At 36.8% G+C, this 18,564-nt stretch overlaps 1 protein-coding gene across 7 annotated transcripts in view; it reads right to left on the reverse strand.

The window, feature by feature from the left end:
* Nucleotides 1-18,564, reverse strand: part of HERC1 (HECT and RLD domain containing E3 ubiquitin protein ligase family member 1) — a 108,629-nt gene that overhangs the window by 55,351 nt on the left and 34,714 nt on the right. For 6 of the 7 annotated variants that reach the window (XM_064517523.1, XM_064517524.1, XM_064517526.1 and 3 more), the window contains exons 14-25: nt 17,717-17,938; nt 16,299-16,451; nt 15,986-16,118; nt 15,332-15,523; nt 13,657-13,878; nt 11,839-12,012; nt 9,999-10,113; nt 9,786-9,906; nt 8,932-9,103; nt 6,624-6,930; nt 5,095-5,215; nt 4,434-4,485 (exon numbers count right to left, since the gene is read on the reverse strand). In XM_064517523.1, coding sequence (XP_064373593.1) covers nt 4,434-4,485; nt 5,095-5,215; nt 6,624-6,930; nt 8,932-9,103; nt 9,786-9,906; nt 9,999-10,113; nt 11,839-12,012; nt 13,657-13,878; nt 15,332-15,523; nt 15,986-16,118; nt 16,299-16,451; nt 17,717-17,938 — 1,984 coding nt within the window. The remainder of the gene's footprint in view (nt 1-4,433; nt 4,486-5,094; nt 5,216-6,623; nt 6,931-8,931; nt 9,104-9,785; nt 9,907-9,998; nt 10,114-11,838; nt 12,013-13,656; nt 13,879-15,331; nt 15,524-15,985; nt 16,119-16,298; nt 16,452-17,716; nt 17,939-18,564) is intronic. The other variant, XM_064517527.1, reaches the window with a different exon arrangement.

An 18,564-nucleotide genomic window follows, 5' to 3' on the forward strand; every position in this document is an offset into this window, starting at 1 on the left:
AACCAACCCACTCCATAAGGAATTACTCTTCTTGCCTGTTACAAAAGAACCACTCACTGGCAGCTAAACACAGTACATTTTTTGACAACTTTGGGAGGATCGAATGCTCTGCATAGATTGCTGATTGCACTGGAGGGGAGCATGGAGAAACGGACACATTCACACACTCCAAGCATTTCTGAGAGCTGAAAAATCTGATGAGTCTGTCAGTACAATGATAATAGACTAAAATTGTCACATACTCTAGTAACACGAGAACACCAGAGCTGCTTGAAAAGCAACACGGATTCATTCTTCGCTGTTTAAGTGTGGGACTGACTTGCTCCTGGAAGAAAATAAAAGTAATGTCCCAGGGCTCCCTTATAAAGAGATTTGACTGACCTGAATTCACTTGGGGCATGAACGCTCCAGCAGCATCTGCCAAAGAAAACAGTGATCCCTAGCCATTCTTGTTTGAACAATTTTCTAACATTTCAACTGAAAATGGCTTAGCTTTCCAACTGTATGCTATGAATTGCTATTGTCTACTTTCGGAGATATCAAGAAGGAATTTTCCTGAAGACAGCAGACTGGCTCACATCAAACAGGCGTCAGTGGCTTCAATGGATCAGGGTAGTACTTTGAGAACTAACCTTTAGAAGTTGTTACAATATGGGTGTCTATGGCTCCTGGCACACTTTGCAGGGTTCAGAGGGATCAGGAGCCAGGGCTCAGATGTAAAAGACCTTATGTTAGGCTGATGAACCTTGAAAAGTGGAAGAGAAGGATGGGATCTTGGGAACTCTGTGGGCCTGGTCTTTTCCCTCCTTGCTGAACACTGGGCGTATTCTCCCCAGGAATAGGGTATATTAGGTAACCCATAACCACATACTGGATATCATTTATACTTGTATGTATCAAAATGTAAATAAATGAGTAACTACAGAGACACAAGACCTGCAGCCTGACATTTAAATCTCACTTTAATATCTGTCATGCTTCACCTGTATGTCCAAATCAAAGAATCTAGCTAGAGAATGTCTGTAATACTGTAAGAGGACATCTGTTTTCATCAGAGTTGAGGATAAATTAACCCTACAAAACCTCAGCCAGAAACATCACGTGTGTGGTCACAGTTCTGCAGCAAGCAGGGTGGTTAAATTCTAGTAAACTCATTAAGAAGAGAGACATGAGGAACCTGACACCTGACACAATATTGAGGAAATTTTTTCCAGGGAAAATTCCCTGTTAAGCCTCCACAAAAGCACAGCCTATAGGAAAAAAATGGTGACAGAAGGAAATCTCTTCCAAAAGCAAACAAACTAGCTTCCAAATTAGTACTGCTTGTCAACTTTCTTCACACAGTTTAGGAAGACACACTTAGGAGAACAAATGTTTTCAAGGGACTCCTGTAAACTACAGTAAGATGTCAGTCTAAAGTCCACACACAAAATGAAACATGATTAAACTTGTTTCCCTTCAAATTAAATAATAAGCATTCAATTGAAAGAAATGAGAAGTGGTTCCTGTGGTACTGTAAGACTCCACTTTTTCTCCCACCACGTAACTATGCCAACCTAACAATCAATCCAGCAACAATTTGAAAAGCTCAGCCGTAAGTTCCTTAAAGCAGCAATGGTCTCCATTTCTATAAAAAAAAGAAGTAACAAGAAAAAAAAAAGGAGGATATATTTCATGTTAAATGTAATTTGAGAGATGTTTCTCATGCATACCTCTGTTATAATGCACGACTATCCTCTGAACTTAAATTAGAGATCTCCTCTAGCACCCCATAGCATGCATATTTCCTTCATTTCCTTGTCCCTCCTACAGAGGGTATAACACCTCCCACTCAAAAGCAGATCATATGTGGAAGTCCTAGGAGCATGAGACACAAACATGCGTATGGAAATGACATCTCAGAGAAAACTAATAATTAAAAATAAGCTGCTTATTTCTCATTTGAATGTCTAATGGCTGTTTCAGGGAATCCACCCTTGGTGGTATTCAGAAATCCAGCTGGAGAACATCTTTAAGAACAATGCTGTAGCCTTCTGTAGTCATCTCTTTGCAGTGGTTTACTTGCCATAAATAGGAGACTAGGGTTCTTCTAATCCTCCAGTTCTTAACCAGCATAGCAAATTCAAGTGCAGACTGCTCATTTTGATGAAAATCCTTAATCTGTTTTGCTAGCAACTTTGGATGGAGCACAGCAGAACAACAACATGCTGTAAGAATTCAGATTCCTCTGATTCTCCTAGCTGAGGTGACTATGAACATAAATGTCCCCTTCATTAGCTCATATACAGGCATATCAGAAGAATAAAGACAGGACTGAAGGGGTTTTACCAAACAGAACACCCTTGATAAGCACTTCAGACTCTCTCATACTTGAGTGCTGCCTATGTTACAATTAGAGCACAACCCAAAATGGCTGCAATTTACACCTTGACCATACATAGGGACATGCTTCAGCTCTAGAAGATCAGGTAGGATTACAAAAATCAGACATTTCAGATAGAATGAAAGACCTGAAACAGAACCAAGCTGAATATCTTGTCCACTTGATCACACAGATCTTTGTAGATCTTCTCCTGACATTGATATAAGTGTCAGGAACATTTCCCAGGAAATGCACTCTGCATTTACTGGTAGCGTCTAATACTGGGCATCAACTAAAATACAGTCATTATCATCCGGCAGGAGTAGAAAATTTTCATTAGTGTATGCTAATCAACTCCCAGTTGCAAACACCAGACTAAACAAAGTCTGTAATATTCCTGAAATGAATAAGCCATTCCAAGGATTGTTGAGATATTGGAGCTACTAACTTGCAAAATATTGTTCCTTTTACTGATAATGATTCTGATGCACAATGTACAACTCAGCAACTTCCTGTATGATGGGTATGAGGAAGCAAGTATCATGGGATAGAAAAATAAGCCCTCCAGTTCCAGAGAATGAGTAGCAGAAGATAGTGTCACAATGTTCATTTTCAGTTTCCAAATGACCTGTTTGAGTTTTTCAGGTTCAGGATAGATCCGCTGCCCCATCCCCATTTCTCCTCAGTGTTACACAGCTGGTGTAGAATCTTTTTGTATAATAAAAAGCTGCTTCTTTAGACTGGTTGGATGATAACGTTTATTCTTGCATTACTCCTTATTTCCTGGAGCCCATGACCAAAACAACTTACTTAGTCTAACCAGCAGTTCAGGAGCTATAATCTGTAAGATATGGTATATCTCAAGATCTAACCCAATATGATTTCCTGGAGCACTTTTAGGATGTAAAAGAGAGTACAGAGTTGTAAAGGTATATACATAAGATTAACAACAATACTGAAAAATGGTGGTTTCAAAGAACATACTGCATATCAGGGCACTCACAGAGACACTATCAGCTCCCGTAATACTGAGAATGTTAACAGACATCACACTGCCACAAACGAAACAGCTCTTACTTGCTGAACTGGTTCCACTGAATAGCCACATACAAGAAATTCATTTCCATATTATTTCACAAATTTAAGCATAATGAGTTTTGTCATTTAATCAGTTTACTTTACAATTCCAAAAGGCTTTTAAAAAGCAAGCAACCCTTTCAGTACCTTGCTTAAGAATGAAGGTTATTAAACTAGAACTCACAAGTTACCCGAGAGTATCCAGGCTTTCCTAATTCGAACATATTATAACCCAGTGCAACGACTGTTAAACTTTTCCCAAGATTTCAGCAGAAGTCATGCAATAGAAATTATTCATAATTCTAGCAAAGACTCTGCGTTGTTCAGAGAGAAGTGGCACTTCGTGGTACAATGGCTCTGTATAAACAAACATAGTCTTTGCTCCCTCCACTACCTTCTGCGAAGAAACTCATTGACATTCCCCAGAATTAAGCAGCAATAACAAGCAGTACAAAAACTAAAAATCTGATTTATATTGGAGTAATGGGAGAAGTGGTTTTTTGATTCTGTAAGTGTGCTGGTGTGGAGATGGTGCACAAACTAAGCCTTATTTTCGGGATTAGAACTGAATGTGCAAGCATACTTTATGGGAAAATTTCATTGTTAGCACAAGAGTAGATAACTCCACTTGATCCTGAACTTCTCTGACAGTGTTTTCTTGCTAAATTCAAGTGAGCGAAAACAGAATGAAACTTCCTAATTTACTTGAACTCATGGAATTCCTCACTTGCCACAAAGGTACATCACAATTCTAGAAACTGGAAGAAATAGTTATAACCTAGGAAATACTATAACTAAGCCCCTGAGCAGTAGATCTTACCACAATAAAGAGCAAGTAATAGTTATATAAAATATTGTTTTTAAATACTCAGTTTCAACATCCTGATTGTCATTTATATACTCTATTTAACTGCAAATGAAATGTTAATCTAAATAATTATTAACATATTTATTCAGATCAAAACTCACTAGGTAAACAACAAAAAATACTTACCCCTCTTTCTATGTGATGATGCCAAATCCAAATCAACATTTCGTCTCCCACTCTAGATTAAAAGATTAGTAAAGGTGTCATTTCTTTAAACGAACAACAAAAATGTTCCCCAAGATTAAGCACCAAAAAGCTTGGGAAAGCCCAAATAAAATGAGATTAAATAGCACATTTTCTTCATTAAAACAATCTAAGTTAATGAAAATAACACACAAAAGCACAAAAAACTACTCAAGAAAAGCATTACTTACTCTAAGTAACTGCCATAAATAAAAGCAGTAGGGAACCAAAAATATCATTAAACATAGTCTAAATGATGGTGTACCAGAGAACCATTTACATAAATCCTTTATGGGAAGTGAGATCTTTTTAATAAAAATAAAATTTAAAAAAAACCCCACAACTTCTTAAAATATATGTGGTGCATAACATTTGCTTGTTTAACATGCATTCCTCACCCATAAAAATAAGAAAGTTAATAGAACAATAATGATTTCGATTGCTGTTTTACCACAAATACTTTCTCTTAACAGTGCTGGTTATTGGCAGCGACCTTCTCTATACCGTAACACAATGATACTAAACAAACGACAAATGTTTAACATGAATCCCCAGCTAGAAAATATATCTATAAGCTCCAAATATGTAATGCTAATTTACCTACCAGTGAATAACCTTCTTCATCTGATTCTGGCTGAGATAAATCAGATTCACTTCTTGACTTAATCAGTCTATAGTTTGAGTTTGCATGGATTGAGCGACTCTCTGCAGTAAGACTTTCACTCCTGCCTCACATGCACACACAAAGAAAATATTTATTTTAGGCAAAAGTAACAGTTAATGGTAAAATTCAGCAGGTACCACAGGTTTTTGGAGGAAGAAGATTATCACAGAACATCACGAGACCACACCACAGAAGGGAAAAAAAGCGTTCTGATGGCTCCAGTTATTATGCTGATGAAGCATATTAGTAAACTTTGTTACTTCTTTACACCCTTACTGGACAACTGAACTGTTGGCAGCCTCAAATGACTGATCATTCAAGCGCCTTGTAAATAATCTATACTTCGATGCATATATATTTTTTCTGAGCTCAGAGGACAAGAAAGCAAGAGGTAGAGTAAGTGGGTGAAAAAGCACTGAACTTATTAAAAGCCCTCCCATAAAATGCATCCTAAAGTTGATATACTGGAGATGAAAGCCACTTTGACAATGACAGAGGCAGCCACCCATACTTTAGGGGCTGGGTTTTCAACAAAGAGGCAAAAAGAATAACAGGGTACTGAATATAAATAATCCCTTTCTGAACTTTCCACTAAAATCTTCATTTTAAATACAACTGAAAAATGTCAGAGCAGAGCTTCTGTAAATTAAAACCTTAAGTAGAGTCAGAAGCTTACAAGCAGCAACAGCTACCAAGAGCTGTACCCAAATAAATCAAATTTAACAATTCCTGTGTTATATTCTAATACACACACACAGACACGAAAAGTTTTTTGGAATAAAAATTAAAATGAATCAAGTTTAAAATAACACTATGTTACCAAGAATATCCTAGGTTATAAAAAGTAAAATATTTAAAATATATATAGTACATTATATATACTCTTTAAATACTTCTCCAGTTCAATGAACTATCTGGCTTTACTTTGTTATTCTCCTACACCCAGCAAAATTGTCTTGCATATGCCAAGATACTAGGACTCAATCATCAATGACACTTTTTTTCATAATAATTTACATAATAAATACATTTTTCATCCAAGAAGTCTGTTTTTAGCCACTATTATCTCTCTGCTAAGACTTAAGAAAATACAATTACAGTAATAAAAAAATGCAAACACAAACAAGATTCAGAAAAAATAAGGAATTTTTCAGTTACATCAAATTTTCTGTACACCAGAGCAACTAGACTTTGTAAGAACTTGTCCTCATTGCTAAGCCCAACTTTGAAAAGTAAATATGGTCCTCACAAAATAAAACTCCCTCAAACTCTTATTAAGGTTTTGTCAGTGTGGACAAAAAAAATTGAGACAAAACACTATTCTCAACAAAAACATCAACGTTGCTCTAGGCAAAAATCATCCTTTACAAAAATTTCTAATAATCCTCAGAGGAAAGCTGAGGTCTTTTAATCAATGGTAAAGGAAGCACAGAAAAGCAAACAAATGCTAAGTGATCAGTGAATCCCACCTCGTCATGAGTCCAATGCCCTCAGCAGTACTAGAGGGAGGTTGCTGTAACTGCCCATCCTCCCTTCGCTTCTGGATCTCCTCAATAACGGGGCTTACTCCTAGGATTAGCAAGGCACATCTGTGGATCACAGAGTTGCATGCAGCAGTATACACATCTTGACCTTCCGTCAGATCAGTGCTGATTCTTCGCTCCTGCTGAGACTGAGAAGGTTGGTCATCAAGTCTAGTCCCTGTCCCAGTGTTCATCCTATCTCGATCCCGACTGCGAGCTACTTCACGGGCTGATAGGAAACACTGAAATATTTCTGTAACGTGCAACACAAAAAGAAAGTCTTAACTCCAAGACAAAGCTCCATAGAACAAAATATTCATCTATGGGTTAGGCTAAAAATTGCTCTACTGGAAAGGGCAATAAATATTTTTCCAACAGTGGAAGAATATATTAATAATACAAAGCTACAAAAGAAGTCACACAAGCAGGTTAAATTAAACATTAATACAACGTTAAGTTTAAAGTGAAGAAGAAAATACAATTTGACAGAACACTAAACACTTCTCAGTATCTTATTGCAACCCAATTCCTGTTTGAATAGCATAAAAGAGAGATTAAATAGTAGGTCTGTAAACCTGTATTCCAGAGAACAGCATATCCGTAGTTCAATACTGAAACTGTTTCAGGCTTTTATTAGCTTTGGTCAGTACAAGCAAGGTACTATCAAAATTCTTAGCCTTCACTTTGCTTAATTCCACTTGTTTCACATGCTAGAAGTTGCGTGAGCAACTGCATCATCTCTGCCCAAAGACCTAAAGTCCTCTTGGCTTGCTTATTTGTTTTAGAAGGTTCAGTTCCCCTTTGGAGAGCCAAAGGTAAATCCAAACACTTCCTCCATTGTTGCTAGTAGTTAGCACACCAAGGACATAAAACAGACTCTGCATGTTGGAAACAGCTCCTTAAGGATTTCCAGTAAGAGACAGTCATCTTCTCTCTACTCGCTTGTGAATGTAACATTACTTAACATCTGGAATTTTCTGGATACATTTCCCTTATTCCACTCAGAAATCTTGTCCACGTAGAATTTGAGAACACTGACCATGATGACTAAATAACAAGCAGCAAAAGCATATTGGATCTACTGAGCAGGTAACACATGTGCACACCTTTTGGAAACATAAATCATATTCAGCATGTGCACTATATAGTACAATTTCAGTAAAGTCTAAGGCATTGGGGATATAACGACACATCACACTCAAACTAAAGGTGTAACGTGTATTTTGTTCTACAAGGTCCTGAACAGGAATATGGGAGTCCTAATGGGGAATATAAAGACCTGCCAGCAAAGTAAGTGATGACAGCAAATGGTGGAAAGAAAAAACAGTATCTGGAGGAATCTGGAGAAACAGTGGGTGGGGATGGGGTGGGGTGGGGCAGGATTAAATATTTATGGAAAAATATTTCAAGTCACTCAATTTCATTTTTTAAGTTACATATATTCTACAGTAATTTTCCAAGGCTAACATGTTTTCCAGCTCTGAGAATGCTGGGATAACAATACAAAAACCAACCAGATAGGACTGAATGGTGCTTGACTAAAATAGGAAAAATTAAGTATTAACTTCCCCATTGACCCTGATTACAAGCCCAAGCCAGCCACCTTTTCCAAGATACCCTTTTAAAGAATTAAGCAAGCTGTTTAGAAAACCCATAAGAAAATATTGCAAATATTGTTACAAATATCCAACTTCAACTAAAAACCTAAATAAATAATAAAAAATTCAAGAATATGTTCAATGACACAAGTGAATTCCAACCCAGTCAGTCCACTGTTACGACCAATTGAACAATTTTGTTCAACAGTGAACAATTTTGTTTCTAAACTTCAAAATAAGATAACCCTTCAATCTATTGTACACAAGATTGTTTAACACATGTAAACATAGTAATAAATGACTTATATGCATACTGATGGAAACTCAGAGATGTATTAAATGGAAGTTCAGAGAAAAGAATATGAAACCTATTAGTCTTGTAGCCAGTATATATAAGAAGTGCTCTTACATATGTCAGATGCCCTGAGAACTGACTACATGGGCAGTCCATTTGCCTAATATTCACATTCCCTTATGTCAAGGCTCTTCTGACCCGAAAAGAGCTTTACCACTTTATAAAAATAAACTTTTAACAATGTTTATCCAGACAAAACTTTCAGAACCTTTTCAGTTATTTCCACATTTTTCCTTTGATAGGAAAATATATTGTTCTTCCAAAACATATTACGACATTCACATATGTAACTAGTACTTACTACCAGCTGTCATAACTTCATGCTCTCTTTCCTCTTCTTCATCTTCCTGTTCTGGGTGTCCTTCTTCTCGGTCTCGTTCTGCCTGCTCCTCCATTTCTGCTTCTTCGTCAATTGTACGAGTAAAAGAATGTTCCTGAGTATCAACATCAGCAGATTCCTGGTTATCTAACATCTTGATTTAAAAAAAAAAAAAAAAAAAAAAAAAAAAAAAAAAAAAAAAAAAAAACTATAGTGAAATTACTTCTCACCAAAATAAAAGTTGAATATAATAGGACATAAGGCATTAAAATTTTTTTCCTCCCTGTCGAAAGATACTTCAGATATTGTGTGAAATAAACAACAAACAAGATAGCTGCTTATGTTCAAAGTTGGGAAATTTAAGTTTCCTTTAGCAGCTGTTATTCAAATTATTTGCAAAAAAATATTGTCTCTTTGCAATGCTTAAAGACTCGTGTGTCAAACTTTTGACACTTCAGCATCAAATTCAAATCAAAGCAACCATTGGATGTTACCTCAACATAGCTACTCAATCTACATCTAGACTTTAAAATGCTATGGTACAGCATACTAATGCTAGGTTTACAGCTAAAATTAGGCTTCAAACTATGCTCTATTCAAATATTGACAATAATTTGCTTAAATCAACTTGTTACCACATCTACTATAGATTAATGGACCCTTAATTACATATTCAGCATTTTTGTTTCAAAAATCCTGAAAATTTTTCAACTAGTTAAAAAAAAAAGAGAGAGAGAATCCTGCAACATAAAGGAAACTAACATTTGAGTATGTTGAGCTATGTACTGAATCCATCTGTAAACCCTGAAGAATTGAAAATAGATTTCCACTCTTACCCATCTGTCCCTTGAGGATGATCTCGTCTGAATAAGCTCCATATTCTTGCAAGCAAGCAAGCGACTTCGAACTTTATATACACAACGGTATACTTCTGCCAAGGCTTTGCCAGGCTGGTACCTACAAAGAAGAGATCCAAAACTCAAAAGATCGTACAAACTTTCTCTTGAAAATTGTAATTGAGCTTTTAAAGGCAGCTTTAAGTTACTTGCCTGCTCTCACCACAGGCTTGACTAAGTAAACTTGTGTGTTTCAGAAGAGCTGCAAGAACAAATCTGGACACAGTATCTAGGAGCGATTCATTACTTAAGGTTGCAGTATCCCAATCTGAAAACAGAAAGGATTCATCAAAACTGGCTACCATTTCCAACAAATAAATACATTTCCAATGACATCATGAAAAAAAATCTTCACCCATTTACATCTTCCAATTTATAGGTAAATGTAATGTTTAAGAAATAAATTTAACATCAATAATTCACACATATACTACTTCAGAGACAAACATGTTTTGGTCTACTCAAGGTACTCAAGTCTTGTAGTTGGCCAAGGAGCTGCATACAAACTGGCCAGACAGTGAGTCAAAGAGAGCTGGTAACTGCTAAACTTAGGATGCAACCTCTTTTTCAAGCAAGCATACTGAACTGAATTTCTTTCCTTTATCCAGGCACTGATATACATGAAATTTGTACAAAAATAGTATTCTTGGAGACCTCCTGCTGTCTTATATGTGGTTGAAATTGGACTCAGAAATTATCACACAGAATAATTTATGATTAAAAAGCCTCATCTCCACTAACAGGGCTTAAGCACAAGCTTCACTGCTAATATTAGAAAGAGACATTTTCAGGTCTCAAATTTCAAGGTTTCTTCAGTATTTCCAGAAACAGATACTTTCATATCCAAGAAAAAAAAACTTCCCCACTTTAAAAAAGGACCATTCTAAAAACAATGTTGTTCCACTACAAAATAACCTTACTGCCAAGCAAACATCCATAAAGTGTCACAATTTCTCCTGAAATAAACAAACCAAAAAGCTTTCTACCTACATAAATATTTTTATAAAAATATTTTTCTTACTAAGTATTACTTATCAATACTGGTAAACAGCTTTGGAAACCACAAAGACCTATCTGGCCACCTAACTATGGAGCTTAGTATAACATATTTGCTTCCCATCAAGTCTTTGCATTTGATGGTGCACAAATCACCACCATACAACCTTCAATCAGCTTGCATTGCAAACAGAGCAGGACTATACCTACCTCAAAAACTCAATTCCATATCCAAAATAGTACAGATTAGCCTGTTCATCTGAGATTTTGCAACTGGCCAAACCAGCAGTTTTTTACTGGAATTCCTACTGGCAACAAAATTCTACATTTTTTTCTGAACAGGCACACACCACCATATGCTGTCCTCTTGGTCTGGCCTGGCTTGGCCAGAGCTTAAGCAAACGATCTGTCTCCAGCAGAGGCAGAAAAAGCATACTGTAACTACAGTAGACAGCAATGCTCAGTGCACTTCCTTAAACAGGGGACCTGGGAGCCAGGGTAGGAATTCGGATTATAGACAATGAGCACGAAGAACCATTAACATTGCCTGTAATGCCAGCCTCCCCGCGACTGGAAAGCATAGGATGACCTCCTCCTTGGTCCTGTTCCTGATACGTTTTGTGAGTTACTTTACCTTCCCCATTCCCCCCGCTCCCTCCCATCAACTTCTCTTTCTAACTGCAAGTTTCAGCCTGCTCTACTAGGAAAATCATGCAGCAGAAACACAGCCACCTGAGCCAGCAAAAAAGATTCTCTTTTTTTCTAATTTGGAGGGAAAGAGAATACTGAACCGCATGTTTGTCTGACACTGAAAGAATCCATACCAAAAACAAATACAGAAAAGGGAAAAGACAGACCTTGGAACACGACACTAAAATAAGTTTATCATTAAGAATTAAAGGCTGTTGCCAAAGAAAATACGGTACTCTGCTAGGCATGTAATTGAAGTTGAAGCATGTAATATAATTTTAACATATATATTTTTTCAACATCTTACCTTTACTAACAGCATAGTCTTGCATACTGATCCAGAGGCTCCTTGCTGGCTCTTTTGTACAACCCAAGGCCAAATCAACATAGACAGTAATCTCAGGTCTCAGCTTATAATCAAATGGCTTCTGTTCCTCATTTCCAGATAGGGCCACTTCTAATAAGGAGCTCATGCATTTGTCTAACAGAAGGGAAGTACTTAAGGAATTAGATTGCAAATTTTGAGGCTTACACACATCTACCTTTAACACCTTATAAAACAGCTTACTCTTTTCATTCAAGAAAAAAAAAGAAGCAATAAGCCTCACTGTCTGACTAAAAAGTCAAAAATTAAATAAGCAAAAGTGAGTCAGTGTTACAATTTATGTAAAATGTATGAAGATCTAGGAGAAAGTGTTATCCAACTCTGCTTCAATACTATAATTCTGTATCATTAGTTCTAGTTGTTTTATAGCCATATCGTTGCAATTATTGCATCCTCAAATACTTAGCCTGTTCAAAGTACTGTCACGTAAATAACGTCTTGAAATTATCTACTCAGAACCTGGTCCTGCGTTTTATCACCCTCACTGTGAAGAACATTTTCCTTTGTTTCCAATCAGAATTTCTCTTACTGCAACTTGTTACTATTGCCTCTTGTCCTTTCGCTTTGCACCTTTCTGAAGGATGTGGCTCCACCTTGTCTGCAGACCTCCTTCAGGTTACGGAGGACTGCAGCTAAGTCCTCCCTTAGTCTTATCCTGGTCAGGCTAAACAAACCCAGCTCTCTCAGCCACCCATCACCTCCTGTGCTGCAGTCTCGACCCATCTCAGCATCACTCCAGTAGACTTGCTCCAGCTTGTCAAGATCTCTCTTGTACTAGAGGCCCCAAAACTGGATTTCGTACTCCAGACAGAGCCTCATGAGTGCCGAGTAGGGGGAATAATGATTTCCCTAGACTCCTCTGGCTAGGTGCAAATGTAATCTAGTACATGGTTAGCCTTCATCCCCACAGAGGCACGCTGCTGACGCATTCAAATTGCTCCCCACCGGGACCCCCCATTTTTTTGCTGAGAGACTGCCTAGCTAGGCAGCCCCCCAACAAGCACTGTTGTATGGGGCTATTCCATTCCAGGTACAAGACCTTGCATTTGTCTTTGCTGAATTTCCTGAAATCCTGTGAGCCCATTCAGTACGCTGAGGTTTCCCTGAAGGGTGGCCCTGCCTTACAGTACCAATCCCTCCAGTTCGGTGTCATCTTTGAACTTGGTGAAGGTTCTGCCCTATCATCCAGTTCATTGATGAAGATGTTATTAACCCTGTATTTTAAAAAACTGTCAGTTTTATTCTCTTCTTCAACTTGCCCACCCCAAGTTAAAACCTGCCATCTGTAACTTGTCATACCAAAAACCCATCTTCTCTCAAGTCCCAAAACTGAAAACAGCTCACTAAATAAATCCGTATTTTTGTATTTCTCCTAAATGTAGTGACATGTTTTGATTATTTCTCTTAGAAGATAAATGAAATTCAACCAATCATTGCAATACTGGGAATCCTACAACATATATATGCTGAACATTTAAATGTATTTCCTAGTCTATTTGACACAACTTCGGTTACCGCCACCTACCTTAAGACTGCCGATTTTGCTAAAAAACAGCATTTAAGGAATACGCACAGTTGGATTCATCAGCTTTAGAAAGTTAAAAATTGGATATTACGCTGTCTAGCCATAGAACTTGCACAGCAATTTGTAACTTCACTTTCTGAGCTTGAAATATGTTAAAAAGCGACAAGATGCATTTCAAATCCACAAATAAGGCAAGCTAATATTTAACACCTTACCTAAATGAGGAATATCCATTTCAACTCCATCACTGAAAAGTGGTGTTTTTAACCAATAGGCTGTATCTTGTTCCTCAGGGGACACTGGAGGTCCTTGAAGCATGCCACCAAGACATCGTCCAATAAGCAGAGCTACAGTTCTCTCTAGATCAACAAGCCATACCCAAGATTGGGCAGGCTGTGGTAAGGGCACTCCAGCAGGATCAATTAATTCAGGTCCACCTAAAAATATTAGCAATGAACCGCCAAATTAGTCAGTCAACATTGCCCACAGGTTAAAATCATTTCCAAAATTAGTAAAATTAATTGTAAATCTTATTCATGTTTGCCAGTTAATAGCAGATTTACCCCTCAGACAACAACCTGTAAACTGAAGAAACAGCAGTTAGAACCAACAGATCACTTAACCTTGGAATGTCATCATCAGTAGAAGCCATCACCATTCATGGCATGGCTATTAATACTCAATGAAGTAATGGCCCTTTTAAATTTTGCCCCAGTGTATACCTTGCCCAATATATATTTCTCTGGGTATCTCTGGGCAAAGATGCATAGATATATGATACAAGCACAATTTTCTGTCTTCAAATTCATTATCATGAAGGACTGCAACAGTACTCTTCTTCAAGTTGGTTCCTGACAGAGTTTCTAGTATCCACCTTCTCACCTCACCATGGGAGTTCATTGATTAACTTAACATCTCATCTGGGATTTTGCCATCATTCTAATATGCATCCAATTACATCGTTATCACCATTTCTTCTTGTAAGGAAAATTCCACAATTTCACTACCACCTTTTTAGAACTGTACGAAAAAATCAGTCAGTACAATTATGGCAAAATAAAATACCAAGGGGTTTTTTTTTGTTATTTTTCCTTTCAGCCATTTTGTTTATCTGAAAAGAGCATAGCAAAGTATTTCTCTGTGAATGACTTGTGGGTGCTTATTATGAAATAACAGTATCAATTTATCAGCATTAACTGTTCCAAAAATCTTGTTGGGTCTTTCCTTTCATTACGAGATCTTTGGGAAAGACTCACAGTACAAGACCGTGTTGCTACTAATGCTTTAATTCTGCGAGTTTTCCGCTCATGATTTACATACTTCACTGCAAGCATGCTCTTCATTGCATACTGGAAACAGCACTCTCAATAAGCAGAAAACTTTGCCAAATATACTGATGTAAAATTCAGTAACTGGAAAATAAGTGTAACATCTCTTTATCCCAGGCTTCTGTCATTCTACTCCAGTTTTTGTATTTCATTAACACCATAACTTTCCAGTGTGGCTTGTTTGGAAAAGGCAACAGATAATGCACATTTATTAACTTAAAGTTTTATCACACTACATAACAGAAAGCAAAAATAGTATCTGGGCATGAAGGTAAATACATCATAACAAAATTAGGGTGTCTTTTACAAATAAAGGACAGTATTTTCATGTATTAAGACCTTGATATTTTGGGTTCAATATATATTTTCCACGCCCCTCTCGTATTCCCACTCAAGTCAATATACATTCTGGGCTATTAGAATTAAGAAATTTACCTGTAGCTCAAGCATTTTATAGCAAGGGATGTTAACACACTTTAAAATTTAAAAAAGTTCCACTATAAAAAGTTTTTTTTATCATTCTTTATTTTTCAGATTAAAAGTGTGTATTTATTATCCTTACCATGAAGTGGCCATTGTAATTCTTGATCTTCTAAAAGGGCTGCAGCAGGTAACAGTCTATTAAGGCGATCTAAAGGCGGCAACAGATCTAGCAGGTAACTCAGCAAAGGCCGAGCTACTGACACTGGCAGTAACAACAATGAGTTGACAATCTGAGAGAGCATACTACCAGCTGCAGACACATAAATTACATCTATAGAGAAAAGAAGATTATAATTATTTTCTAAGCACCATATAACACGTCACAGAGAACTGCATAGAAATATCTCAGCTATCTCAAAATGTCTCAACTGCACATTCTGAACTGGAGATTTTCTTTAATAATTATAAATCCATTTCATATTTTCCTTCTGTACTTTTCAGTAACTTAAAAAAACCTGACATCTAGAACTAACAAAACTGAGATGACTGCGGAGACAGTATCTTCTCTACTTTGTACTTTTCCTATGTACAAAGTGTTCTATCAAAAGCATGAACTAGATGTTACACCAACACAGGCAGTCAATCTCCTCTTCTTGGGGAGCCGTGGGATGTCTATTTTATACAGATATAGGGAAAATAAACAAGTGTTTTATTTATTCAAATCTAAACAAACAAAAATTCACTGCTCTAAGCTGATGGTGCCCCCATTACTCATTTTTCCACAACCATTTACCTCTTAGTTTTTCCCCAACACTACCATTCCAAGAGCTTTCCTTAAGCAATGTTGCAGAACGGGAATAGATATCTGTAGCATGAGGCAATAAAAGCTGAAGATGCTTGTGAAGCAGAGCTACACTGCTGGAATTCTAGAAGGAAACAAACCAAATACAGCAATAATAATATAAATGTATTTAAGGGGTTCATTATTTCAAACATTCTAACTTTCAAATACTTAGAAGATTTTCCACAGAAATCTTATTCCATTTCTGTGTTCATGCATACTGCAGAATTTCTTTCCCTAAAAAAGTACAAATAAAGACACACACCTCACTAACACTATTGATGTGACAATAAGCCAGCAACTGTTTCTGCAGTGAACATAACAGTTCATGAAGATGAGCAGGCTGGCTGTTTTCTGATGATGATGTACCCAGTAAAAATTTATCACTGTTTTTCTCCAGCTCTCCAAAGGCTTGATCCTATTTAGACAAAAGAAAAAACACCTATTAACTCTGTCCTCAAATGCTCTAATACTTTACAACCATCATAAAATATATATATATTTTTTAATCTTTAGCATTACATCTGTGGTTATCGAAAAAATCAGATAAAATCAAGTGGATCATGACTTAACAAAACTTGAAATTACAGTCATTTAGAACGTCACAGAAGTCATTGTGACAGCTGTCAAGAAACCATTTATATTCTAGAAAGGGTATTTTCAGATGACGAAATATTTTTCATTTCACTCGAAGAAGAACTGGATAAAAGAATACTCTCTCTCTTACTCCCCCTCTCCCAAATCACAACATGCCAAAATAAGTAATATCCTTTTAGAATTTGTTGTGTCCCAATAAATAAAATGTTTCAGATTAGAATCCTTCCTTGCACAAATCCAGGATGGCAGTAAAAAGACTGGATGGTAGAAGGCTGCTCCACTTCATTCTGAATTCTGTTGTGAAAAAATGGGGTTACTTTCAAGCAGATAGCTAAATGTAGACAGCTGAATATAACGGCCATTGGAGGTCCACAGAAAAGAATTAAACACTACCCACCTTGCTGCTAAGGAGACAGGGATAGTAAGCCAGAGAAACAAAGACCTCTAATTTATTTTCTCTATTATATTGAGTTGGCTAGTTGAATAACAAGATGCAAGAGTCAGTCACTTGCTCTTATATTCCTCTAAATTCTTCATCAGTCTCCACTATTCTGCAGCTAAGAGCAATAATCCATATGACATATTATAATAAGAAGGCTGACTTGTACTTGCTGACATACTGTAAGGTAGTTTCCCAAGTATCGGGTTAATTAAACAGACTCCAATTCCTGGTGCCTGTCTATCCTTCTCAGGTGGCTGCCGTTATATTGGCATAAAGGGTTCTATACAAACACATACTCATTTAATGTGTCACATTCTATCTTCCAAAAAATTCCAGAGCCAAAGTAACAGCAACAAAATATTTTAGCTTGGTATGAAATCAGCTATATCTATGCAAGCCAGGGTAAACAATAAATGCATCACTAATAACACTGGATCCCTGATACTAGAGATAGCAAACTAATTTTAGTCCCTTTCAGGAGACAAATACATATGACATTGCTGTTTCAGATAAACTAAAAAGAACATCATTTTATGAAAGTGAGAAAAAAACTTGTTAATCCTCCAAAGCATTCAAAATTCACTGACATTAAAAACAAAGTAAAAGGAGAAAAAAACCCCAGTAAATACAAGGCCTAAACGTACGGTATAGAATCCCAAATTTCTTAGAAGAGTCTTCATTAAAATTTCAGCTAGATGAGTATCCGGGTGGCTGCTCTGGACAGCATACGTCTGATCAGACAGATTTCCATAGCTGATGCATAATGAGGAAGCTTCTGCAGCATCTGACGGTGAGCTATAGCCAAGCAAAGAAGCTACGTGGGTGTGATCTTGTAAGCTTGTCAGAATAATATCCAATTGCATTCTCTAAAGAAAAATTTAGACATGAAAAAAATCTCTTGTTAATGAATACAAAGTAATGAGCAAACAGGAAAAATCATCAAGCACTGTCAAGCAATAAAAAAATTTTCTACTGAGACATGGAAATAGCTGAAGGACTTTAGCAACAAAATCCAGTTTTTGCTGCAGATTTTCAATACTAGAGAATAGATAAATACACTGAATTAGATAACCATGCCTAGTAAAAATCCACCTGAGATTCAAAAAGGGAGATCAGACCCTAGATCTGATGCTTTTTCCAACTTGTTCTAATTATATTTTTTCCTCCGATTCTGATAATCTATGCATAGGAAGAAAGAGAGGGGTAAAAAGTAGGATAGGCAAAAATTAGATCAAGGGAGGTGGCAGATGCACAGTAATGATACTCAACTTCGGCAGGGTTCTCCACTCTTGCTGGTTCCTGAAAAAACTTAACCTGTTCTACCCTAGTAATTGTCAGGCTTTTTTGTTTGTACCAGTACTAATCTTCAGAAATCTTCAGAAAATTAGAATCAGAGTAGTCTTCTACATAGTTCTAGTATCAGTGTAAACCAGTCTATTCAATGGTATATAAAATAGGAGACTCGACTAGGATCCTATGTGTACAGAACTGA

Source organism: Dromaius novaehollandiae, chromosome 10, assembly GCF_036370855.1.
Source record: "Dromaius novaehollandiae isolate bDroNov1 chromosome 10, bDroNov1.hap1, whole genome shotgun sequence".
Taxonomy (NCBI): Eukaryota; Metazoa; Chordata; class Aves; order Casuariiformes; family Dromaiidae; genus Dromaius; species Dromaius novaehollandiae.